This window comes from Schistocerca gregaria, chromosome 3, assembly GCF_023897955.1.
Source record: "Schistocerca gregaria isolate iqSchGreg1 chromosome 3, iqSchGreg1.2, whole genome shotgun sequence".
In the NCBI taxonomy this organism is placed as follows: Eukaryota; Metazoa; Arthropoda; class Insecta; order Orthoptera; family Acrididae; genus Schistocerca; species Schistocerca gregaria.
Window position 1 is genome coordinate 841,740,689 of NC_064922.1, and position 12,142 is coordinate 841,752,830.

At 39.4% G+C, this 12,142-nt stretch overlaps 1 protein-coding gene across 1 annotated transcript in view; it reads left to right on the forward strand.

Moving 5' to 3' along the window:
• The first annotated feature begins 424 nt into the window (after nt 1-424).
• The window catches only part of LOC126354728 (transmembrane protein 64), a 41,609-nt gene continuing 29,891 nt past the window's right edge, over nt 425-12,142 (forward strand). Inside the window, exons 1-2 of the mRNA XM_050004585.1 lie at nt 425-1,669; nt 1,760-1,918. Coding sequence (XP_049860542.1) covers nt 1,127-1,669; nt 1,760-1,918 — 702 coding nt within the window. The 5' untranslated portion in view covers nt 425-1,126. The remainder of the gene's footprint in view (nt 1,670-1,759; nt 1,919-12,142) is intronic.

Here is a 12,142-nt window from a genome sequence, read left to right on the forward strand (position 1 = left end):
TAAGAGCATGTTCTATGTTACTGAGTTCGAGGTCACCACTTTTTGTGAATTCTGCATCCAATTGTAATACACAGGACAATGATAGTAGTCAACACTTTATTGTTTTTACTCACTATACCTAGACTACTCATCCATCGTACACAACAGAAATCTCGCCATAGTATTTCCCAAAGAACATAAAACGCAAGTAATACTGTCCAACACAAAGGTGAATCTAGTTTTCATTTCACAGCTATTCATGAATCAATTATTGCACTCGCGCTATATCGATTGTCCATATCCGTTATCCGCTCACCACAACACCATCTCTGTATTGATAGGCCTTGGAACACAACATTAGGAATGATATTCTTTAAGAGCACAACAAACAGAACGAGTTTTGTGCACTTGTCTTTAATTTCACGTCATCTATAAGTAAATAAAGGAATAATATTTAATGACAAAGCTGCCTCTGTTTGTATACAATTTCCCTTTTTTGCTGATAGTCTTCAATGTTGATTTGAATGTCGCACGCTCGAATGACACTAGTGGTTTCCACTGCCGAAAACATGCTTTTGGTAGCTGTGTACGGCACTGTTTTCTCTAGTTATAAGAACTTTGTGATTTTTCGCGAGTTTGTGGAGGCCGGTCTAAGATTTTTACAATTGAATTCTGGATAAATGGAATCCTAATACTGCATCAAAGTCATGGTTCTCAGAGAAACGTGAACATGATGACGTGGTGTTTTCTTATTGGCACTGGAACGTGTCTAATTGATTCTATAGATGGGAACGGACTGATTCTTCGACAACGCTTGATACCTGTACTGCACGGTGTACAATTCTCAAACTAAACCGCAGTCAGTTAATAACCACAGAGTTTAGCTTAAAAATTCCAAAGATTCATATAGTTCTGTTTACAGATTAGACAGGTTGTTGTCATGTGTGAAGTTGTTATTGGTTTTTCATATTGAAGCTACTAATGATGCATATTTTTTGTTTCACGTTTTTGAAAGATGTAACATCAGCATCTGCCTCGGATTCATCATGCAGTCAATGTGAACAGAATTCTTTCTGTGATTTGACGTGAGGTCACAAATAATGCAGGACATTCGAATATTTGTTTGCAGGTCATCATATAAACAAATATGAACTCGATAAGTATTGATATTGATGGAACGGTGTCCGATTTTAGGACATCTAAATCTGACAGTTCCTGTCTGAAAATAAATTCCGTGAGCAGTGCTGGCTATTTATATAATTGCTGCTTGTTGCTGATCACTGTGATTGTTTTAAGCATAATTCTATTTGAATTCAAAGAATATGTTAGAGCATTGCTAATGTGGGTCGAGTCACAAGATCAAGTTGTTATATACTTAATTTTTACTGTGCTGTTCGTTCTAGTTTCCTTCCCATTCACTTGGGGGTACACAGTTCTTGTTTTCGCTACAGGTTACGTTTTCGGAATAATTAGAGGGCTAGTAACAGTTTTATTCGCAGCAAACGTTGGTGTAGTTGCCGCACATTTTGCAATTAGACTTGTACACTATAAATTTCCATTAACAAAGCTTATCCAGAATGATAAAATACAAGCTGTGCTCTCTGTCATATCGGGATCGAAAGCATTTAGAGTTGCAGCCTTTTCTCGCTTGACCCCAGTGCCTTTCGGAGTACAGAATTTAATATTTGCAGTGAGTGTACACTTTAAGCCACTTATTCAAAGTAGATTAGGGTGTTTATAGAAATGTTATCTGAAGCTTTCCTTAATTTTATTTCTATAGGTCAGCAACATTAATACGAGAATATATTTCATAGCATCTTTTATTGGTATGATACCAGCCCAAGTTATAAATGTGTATCTGGGAAGCTCATTGAGATCAATGGAGGAAGTTTTGTCCCACAAATCAACAGCCACCACAGCCATCATTGTGTTTTTTCAAGTATGTATGAATATTTTATCAGTACTTACCGTGTAATGCAAACTAAAATGTAGAGTGCTCTTTAGATTTCAGCATTTGCTTTTTATTGTCACTGCCGTTGAGACAGTTCAATAACATTGTCGTCACTTCTGTTAAGATTAGGTAAGATGACTCTGAGCACAAATTGCAGTTCTCGTGGCTCTTGTAAGATATTAGCGGAAGTAAATAAATTATGCATGATTTGTCAGAAATAACGAGCCACAATCTCAAAACTATTGTGACTTGTATAGTTAATGATATCAGTTATGATCATGGATTAATTGCCTGCACTATACACACCATGATCACAGTACAGTTATTGAAGAGCTCTTCCTAATTAAAATGACTGTTCAATTATTGAAAAACAGGCTGCAACAAAGTTGTAGATTATGATGTGATCTGGTTCACTTTGATGCCTGCTATTGCAATGATCCACTGTATTAAACGTGTCACATTCATAGTGTGATCTTAGATTACAATATCTGAATTTGGCACAAAGTTGTTGGTTCTTTCAACTCATGTAAGTGCAAGAAAGATACTCAAACAAAATATGTTGCATTCTGTAACATGCTGAACTGGAAACCTGTTCAAAAAATCAATTACTAGTAACAAAATTTATACAGTGGGTGGTTTAAATTAGCAAAAGGGGGGTGGGTGGGACTGGGGGGGGGGGGTGTTAACTTCTTAGCCTCAGATGTTATTGAATTTGACATGTGTTACAATTTAGGATGTAGACAGAAATATGTATTTGTTTATTTTGTGGAAAAGTAATCCTGGCCCAAGATAAAAGCTGCCGAGGATGACGTTGCGAGTTTCGTTTTGTACCTGCAATTTTTGGGAAAAACTTTAAAACTATGTAAGCCCATTACTGGAACAGTTCCAGGACACTTTCTTTGTTGTCTCTTCTAAACTATCAGTCCCAAAAATTACCACATTAGAGAAGTTTCTAGTACCACAATACCACTTACCAGTCTCACAAAATCAAGGAAATACGGAAGCGTCCGATCCTGCCCGTCTGCTTCGACCCATGACATCACAAATATGGCGGAAACAACCATAAACCACGATTCCAATATGGCGCATATAAAGTTGTTACGTACACATCATGAGAACGAAAATACATAGAAAAACAAACACACACACTTTCCACAAAAAGCCTAATGACACTAATGGGACAAGTACGGGAAATGGGGTGTTTTTGGGTGGGGGCAAACTAAATATAAACAAATTTAGACACCCACCCCCATACAAACCACACAAAACTACAGAAAAAAACATCATCACAAAACACCACAAATACCACTAAACACAATATCATCTGGAATCGGACACTTCCCTTTACCTGTATAGCTCAACAGCAGCTCCTGATCCCATAAGTTACGATCAAACACTTCCCTTGGCCTATATAGCTCAAAAACATCTCTCGATACCAATATCAACATACACAGCCACACATTGGGATCGAACACTTCCCTTGAGCTGCGCACTGTTAATTTTATCCGTGATATCCATTAGTGAACATGAACAACTACAGATTAATTTTACTAAAATTTCCACACGATGTACAGCGAACAACTCTAAATTAACCTTCACACAAAATTGTTAACTCACTGAAATGAATTACACTACAAACAGAGCCGACACTCGAACAATTCTTGAGCAAAAGCAAACTGAGCCCATTACACCACACAAACGAAAACCCTGAACATACCATCAGAGAGCACAACAAACCACAACACGATGACATCTATAAACACGCCACACTCACAAACCTAAATCAGCGCCGTCATGACGTCACACACAACAACACCCTTATGTCACAGGTAAAAGCAGACGCGTGGGATCGGACGCTTCTGTCAACCCAAAATCAAAACCTAGTCTTATTTGACACAGAATTTTATTTATTCGGAAAGATGGGTAAGAGGTACATTTTTCAAATGTATTAAATGATTCTAAAACATGCAAGAAAGTTCCAAAATCTTACAGATTCCAAAACATGTAACTTCCATAGACTCTGCTTAGACCTTTAATGAGCTATTTGATGAACTAAAAATGTGTTGTTTTGCATCAGTATTCTCTGTTGATATTTAGTGATGCCATCCAATTAAAGTGCACTTATGATGTTGGCAACTTTTCCACTACATGCTGATGTTGGCAGTTTGTTTCAGTTGGTCGTAGGCAATTGGGCAATGGTACACCAGGGTCACCGGTGGTGTCCAATCCCACCCGTCGCCTTTGACCCATGGCATAAGGGTGTTGTGGTGTGTGATGTCATGACGGCGAGGAGTTTAGTTTATGAGTGTGTTGTGTTTGTAGATGTGGTCTTGTTGCGATTGGTAGTGTACTCTGGTGGTGTGTGTATGGTCTGTGTGTTATGTGGTGTATTGGGTTCATTTGGATGTCGCTGCTTGCATTTATCGGTCGTGACTGTTATAGGAGAATCGAAATTAGTTTCAATGAGTTACGAATTAAGTTTCCATTGTGGTTATGCAAGAATCTAAGAGTACAGTTTAAATTTTGTGGAATATTCCGTTGTATATGACAACATTTTACACAATATATTCCATTATATTGCTATGTAATTCCATATATTCCACGTCATTTGTGGCTTTTATCTAAAACTTATTTTCTCATTAGTTCCTCCATGTTGTATAATCACTAAATGTCTGTACTTGCCATCAGTCATTGCAAAAAAACAGTTATCAATTACAACACAAAAGCCACTAACACTGTAAATGCACTTACCATGCCTTAGGAACTGAGGCAGTTACAATATTTAAAAAATTACAATCTGGAAGGGAGTACCAATGGTGGTGTTGCTGTTGTAACCACTACGTAGCTCCATTCTATTAATGATAGACTCATTCGTATTCTTAATGTTCGACTTTATTCTGAAGCAATGAGCCAGACATCAACATAGAACATCTAAGACAAAAGAAACACAAAGCAAAGAGTAAATGATTATGTGCATACTAGAGTCTTTGCCACTGCCCCTGTACTGTGCACACGCAACTATTCGTCTTGTGCGTATTTCCGGCTGTACTTCGTCCATCGTTGTATCCTCTCGCGGCTTCACCCGGCTCGCTGTCCTACCACACGTTGCACCCTGCAGGATCCCCTCGTCTTGCTGCAGGCCCACCTCCTCTTTTTGTCTTACATCTTCTAGCCGTAAGTGAGCCGGCTTCCTACTCTCCGGATAGGTGTAAGGTTTCCCCGTATACTAATTCCGCTGTAGATGCTCCGAGGTCAGGTTTGAAAACAGTGCGTAAGCCTTGTAACACTAGTGGCAATGCTCGCCATGGCACATTAACGTGGCCTTAAGTGTTCGGTGCCACTGCTCTACCATGCAGTTGCTTTCTGGGTGATAACTTGTGGTACGGTGACGGCCGAACCCACACATGTTTGCCAGCTCCAGGAACAAGGGGGATTCGAACTGACGTCCTCGGTCCATCATGACATGTACTGGACATCCGAACCGTGCTGTCCACGTTGTCAAGAATGCCCGACTGACTGTCTGAAATGGGGATTGTTTCTGCCCATCTCGTAAATCTGTCAATTACTGTCAGTAGATTCCGATAGCCTTCGGACATTGGCAACAGTCCAACAATATCCAGATGCACATGTTCGAAATGACCAGTTGGCCCGTCAACTTTACCTGCCGGCTTCTTCACATGGCATCCCACTTTACATCGCTGACAATCCAGACACGTCTGTGCCCACTTCCGACAGTCTCTCTTAATTCCTGGCCACACGAAATGCTCTGTCATTAATTTTACACTCGCTTGGGGTCCCGAATGAGCCAAACCGTGTAACCCTTCGAATACTTCCCGGTGCAAACTCTCCGGCACAAAAGGTCTAGGCCGTCCCTGTATTGTCTCACCTTCTGGACACAGTTTTTTTTTTTTTTTAACTTCAACCTGGAGGGTGTGCTCTGCCGAAAAATTTGCAATTGTGCATCATCCTTCTGCTCTCTCGCCATTGTAGTATACTTCACTGAATACTTTATTGCCTCAACTCGTGAGAAGTAATTTGCCACCATATTCTCTGCCCCGTTAATATGTCGTAAATCAGTAGTGAACTGGCTTATATATTCCAGTTGCCTGAATTGTTTAGGTGACAAAGTATCCGTACACTTGCAGAATGCAAAATTGAAAGGTTTGTGATCTGTAAACAATGTAAATGGTCTGACTTCCACGTAAGGCCGGAAATACCTTGTGGCTTCATAATCAGCCAGCAACTCTCTGCCATACACACTCCATTTCCGCTGTGGGTCTGTGAGTTTCTAGGAGCAGTCTACTTATGCAACGCTGCCCAAATCGCCACCTGACTTGTGTCAACAACAGTAGCTAGCTTCACATCTTTCTGTGGGTGAGCTAGTAAAACCGCTTGCTTTAGGCTTTCCTTGATCCGCTCGAACATGCGCTGCATGCTCGCTGTCCATTGTAGCTTCTGATTTTTCCCGATGTTCGTGCCCGACAAAGCCTCCGTGAGTGGTGCTTGTAAAGTTGCAGCTCCTGGCAGATGTCTGCAGTAAAAATTGAAAACACCTAGAAACCTCCACAATTGTTGCAAATCTAAAGGGTGAGGCATCTGCTGTATAACCTCGACCTTCTCCTCAAAAGGACGGATGACAGCTGCTGAGACTGTGTGACCCAGGTAAGTCACCCGATCTTTACGCAAACTGCATTTGGTGTCATTTACTTCAACACCATAAGTACGTAGCCTCTTGAAAACTGTCCGGAGGTGCTCTTCGTGGAGGGCTGGTATCGGCGAGAACACCAGTATATCGTCTAAATAGGCGAAAGTGAAATCTAGCCCTCGTAGCACCTCATTGATGAAACATTGCCATGTCTGTGCAGTGTTTTTTAAACCAAATGGCATGCGTAAAAACCTGAAAAGACCGAAATGTGTAGTGACTGCTGTCTTCGGTATGTCACTCTGAGCCACCGGTATTTGATGGTATGCTTTATACAGTTGACTACACTGAAACATTCAGCTCCTGCCAATTTATTTGTAAAGTCGCGAATGTTGGGAACCGGATACCGATCAGGTATCATACGGGCATTCAACAACCTATAATCACCACAAGGTCTCCAACTTCTGTCTATCTTCCGCACTACATGTAAAGGCAAGGCCCATGTACTATCAGATTTTCGTATCACTCCTATATCCAGCATCTCTTCAAACTCAGCTTTTGTGTCTGCAAATCTGTCTGGGGCCAACCTAAGTGGTCTGAGGGAGACCGGAGGCCTGGGCATGGTGTTTATGTGGTGAACTGTATGATTGGCCACCCTAGCTATCGGCTGCTCTGACAGTTCCCCAAGTCGGCATACTTCTGTCTCTCCAACCGAACCGTGTACCTCCTCTGTGATTATCCCTACATGACCATGCACCACCTCTTTGCCCCTTCTAAGCTGTGGTAATCGAATGTCCACCGCAATACTGAATGCATATAGAAAACTGCCATACTTCATTATGGGCTGTTTATATGCAGCCTTGAGGCAAAACGATGTGCTGTCACAGAGGGAAGTACATTTCGCCTTGGGCCACGTGCAGACATCAGACCCCGTGTCTATCAAATAATAACACGAAGCCGTCACATCCCGAACATAAAGTCACCGAGATACCGTTAATAAAGAAACATCTGTACTTACAGTCTCCATGTTATTTACGCAGTGAGTGTGACTGCATGGTAGAATGCACTTTGAGGCTCGCTCCCCGAATCGTTGATGATACCAACACAACTGCTCCTTCCCGGCATCTCCACTGTTCTTATGCGTTGGCAGGATCTACGAACCGGTAGCTCTCAATGCTTGGGCAGGAAAGATTCTGTTTTGTAGTATGGTGCTTCAGTAGGCACGTACACGATCACAAGGCCTCTTCCCCTCCCAGTAGCAGTTGATACCCACTCCATTGGCACAAGCAGTTTAGTCTGTTCAGACAGTTGGTAATGATTTTTGAAGTGACTAGGATCAACATCGGAAGTATTGGTGATCTTTTCTGCCTGTGACTGCACTTATTGAAGAATTTTGCACACTGTCAACAATGTATGTGCTGAATCGTGTCCTGCACCATTACTTATACTGCAGCTCTTATAATCTTTTTCTTCATATCACATTTGTAAAAATTGGGACTTGCTCATTACTCCAATGATATCCTTGTACTTCTTGTGGCAGGATCACAGACTAGTTCTTAGCAAAATCACAGTGAAGTTCTAACTTTAGTACTTCAACCTGTACATGTCCCTTTACTTGAGCAATGTATTGTTGCACTTTTTTCAGGTGTCGGTGTGTTACTGCTTTCACTGCCCATTTTGTAAGTTCATCATTGAAAATGTTAGTGTCAACAGTTCTGGTGGTTAGTTTCTTTTCCTCCGCTATTGCATATGTAACTTCTGAAAAGTCTTCTGGTACGTTTTTCAGACCAAGTGCCAGTAAAGAGAGTTATCCCTTTCCAGAGCAATCACTTCATTGATGAAGCAAACAAATCTCTTGTTTTGCATTACAAACTACTTCTTCAACAGATACACATCTCACCAAGGTGTCATATATCATGTATTCAAGTAAGTTCTTCGAATTCACTGCACAAAGTTCAAAACTTGCAAAGTATACACATAAACAGACATCTTTAGGTGGATGTGGAACCACCAACTTTGGCTGTAATGCATAAAATTTTGCTCTTCCAATGTGTAATGTTGTATATTCCTTCCTTTATATGCCAAAAGTTTCTTTAATACAACGAATCATGTATGTTTTCACTTTCACAACTTTTTCTTCTTCAACAGTTATTGGTTCTTTTTGTTGGCATTCTGGCGAGAATAGTCCTATTTATCTTCCAGATAAAATTACTGTGCTGTTTGAACATATGCTTCTTTTACAGAATGATAATAATAGGGATCTGGTCTTCCAAACAATCATTTTACAGATCTCACGTTTCTTGTTTTGTCTACCACATATTTTGATGCTGATGGAATGTGATTAAAATAGTCTCTGAAAAAGACTTTGGGATAATAGAACTTGTACCTTTTCATTGTAGGATGCACACAGTTCAACAGCTGAACTGAAACTTCCACGCAATTGTGCAAGCTTCATTTGGTTAATTTCCTTCTAAAGATGGGATTTCTACTTTGAAGACTATGATCAGTTTAGTTTTGGTGTACTCCCTCACAGCTTCATTTACTTCTCTGCATAGAGCTTATGACTGGGCCACACTGACCAGTTTGATAACATACCTCTTTAGGTGTCTGACTCAGGGAATGTAATTCTTCCTCTGCAGGTGCAGTGTCTGCTGCATCTGCACCATGATTTCACCTTGTTCAGTTGCTGCCATTGTTGGTATTCCATCAAAGCATTTAAAATGCAGAAAGTCATCACAGAAAACATTGTGACTTTGAAACAGAGTCTTGAAATGAGCACACTTATTCCCATCCTGTAGAAAGTCTGTGGTTGGTTGATTTTTTCCGCTCTTTTATTCAAATAGTCAGCACACTTAACTCTCATGTGGCCCCAGTCAGAAGACTCTACAATTCAATCTGTCAGCAGAATCCTCATAAAGACATACAGGCTTATTTGGATTGCGTCAGCTTTTGGTTGGTTGGTTTGGAGAGTAAGATGTCTAAACTCTTAGGTTATCAGTCTCGTCTCATATTTTCTACATTGTTCTCCAATATAGAAATTAGTTATGGACAAGGGCAGTTCAGAAACCAGAATTAAACAACTGCAACAGAGAAACTGGCAAGAAGAAACTGCAACAAAGAAGTTAGAAATAAACAGCAACAGCAAAGAAATTAGTACTAAAAAACTACAGTAAATGGATTAGCCATGGAACATTGCTTATGAAACCTGTTTTCAGGGAGTGTAGTACTATGTGGTGAAAAAGAAAAAAAAAACAGGAAAGACAAGATGGGGAGCCATATTTTTTGTCTTGAACATTTGCAATCGAATAAAATTGTCTTACAAACCTTATTTATAAAGGAAAAGGAACAGTCATACTTGCAGCCTGAAATAAAAGAAGAGTCCCGGATGATAATGATGATGATGATCTCTGGGCTAAAGTTGAGAAAATGATAGAATTCATGAACCAAATCATTGATTGATTACAGCTTTAGAGTTAAATGAGCCTCAAGTTCTCAAAATAGTTGCAAACTTCAATATGTTGGCAGAAGTTCTAATTGAGACACTACCATTCTTTACACTGCAATCTGCAGAAGAAAGGTCAGTCTTATCTAAATTCCAAGCTAGGAAGCAATTCGTTGCTTCTTATATCCATCTTGCAACTAATCTTCTTGATCCAGCCATACAAGATAGTAACCTGAAGCCTATCAATACATTTGAGGCAATAATCTTTGTTTATGGCACAGCAAAGAACACTGAACTAAATTCAAGTTAGAGAGAACTTGGCTGATTATAGGGGAAACAAGGAATTTGGTCCTGGTGATTTGTGTGAGGAGGAGTGGGAAAGATAGGAAATATCATGTACATCCTTTATTGTAGTGGTGAGGCATAACATGAACTTGTGAATTGTTAGAAGTTGTCATAAAAATTGTAGGCGCGCCAGTTGCATCTGGTCTACAGTGTGTTCCTTCAGCACTTTTAGATGGATTTACAGTATAAAAAAAAGAAGCAGACTCTCATCAGAGAGCTGTGCAAAACTAACATACATCTTCTATAACTGGAAGTTGATGAATGGAGCAGGAGCATAACTTAATCCTGTTGATATCAAGGAAGAACTCATACTGAACAGTCCAAGCAAAAGCAAAATGGAAAGGAACCCAGTAATCACTGAGGAATCACATTCAGAAGAATCTGAGGCAGAGTCAGAGCTCCATAATTCCACTGCAACTTATGAAGATCATGAAACTGGTAGCGAACAATGTTTTAATTTTTTTGTAGAAGTATAGTATAAGCAAAAATATCACATATTGGCCAGCTACATGATATAAACTATACTATACTTCAAAAATTACTTTTAAACTTGAGTGTTGTTTCCTTTTTCTATTTACTACCCAGGAGTTGACCTTGTTAAAAACGCAAAAAGTTATGTTGACAGTTCAATTTATTTCCCCTGATTACTCTCCACTAACCACTGAAGAAGTAGTGTTACAAAAAACCTTTTCCAAAATATCAGTTTAATTTTTTTATGTATGTTGCTTATCAATTAATCTTTAAAATGCATAAATGCGTAGGCATTTATGACTTTTGGGCATTTCCCTGGCATTTATCTTAGGCATGTGCCCTGACTTATAAATGCCCAGGCATTTTATATCACTAGGGAGGGAGGATTCTTAAATTTAAAAGAAAATAACCACCATAAGGCTACAGCAAAAACCCTTTGACACATATTTCCAAACTGAGGATATCATTGTAATTCTAAAGTTATTGTCTTTCAAATAAAAATAAAAAAATCAATAAAATACCTGACACTGTTTCAGAGACACAGCATTCTAAATTTTTCCTGAAAATTGCATACACAAAATGGTGCTCGAGGTGCCATCTTCTGTTGACTATATATTGGACCAGGATTATTCTTTCATTCTTTCCTTTTTTATTTTTTTAAATACAAAACAAAAACACTGGTTTCTTACTTTGGCAAGAATTTCAACTTATACGAAGTTGAATAATACCTGAAACTATGAAGGTAATAATATTTCTTTGTCTTCCTTAATTGATGTGGACTATGCCAGGGACAGTCAAATGAAAACGAGACATGGAGAAAAGTAAGTAAACTCTGTTGAACAATCGCATTTCTGCCAGTTATTCACATCTTTCTTGCACGATATTTCATCTGCGTGACTCAAGTGCCAGAGAGCACCTGAAGAAGACTGCAAGTCATGCAGTTGAAATATCATGCAAGAAAGATGCAAATAACTGGCAGAAACCAGATTGTACAACATGACAAAATACCTTGCCAGGAAAACCTGAAGAATTACAGTACAGTAAGTAAACTGTTTGTTATTTCAAAAGTAGTCACCATAACTATAAATATATTTACCACATTGTGAAACAAGACGGTCAACATCTTCATGGAAAAATGTTTGCAGTTGCCTGCAGAACCATGATTGTACTCAGGTAAACATCTCTTTGTCTCAAGCAAGTTGACGACCAAGATACGGGGAAGATATCGGGACTGTACTGAGGATGTGTAAGAACTTCCCAGCAAAACTCCTGCAGTGTAGTTGAGACAATATTGGTAACGTGGTTTTCATTC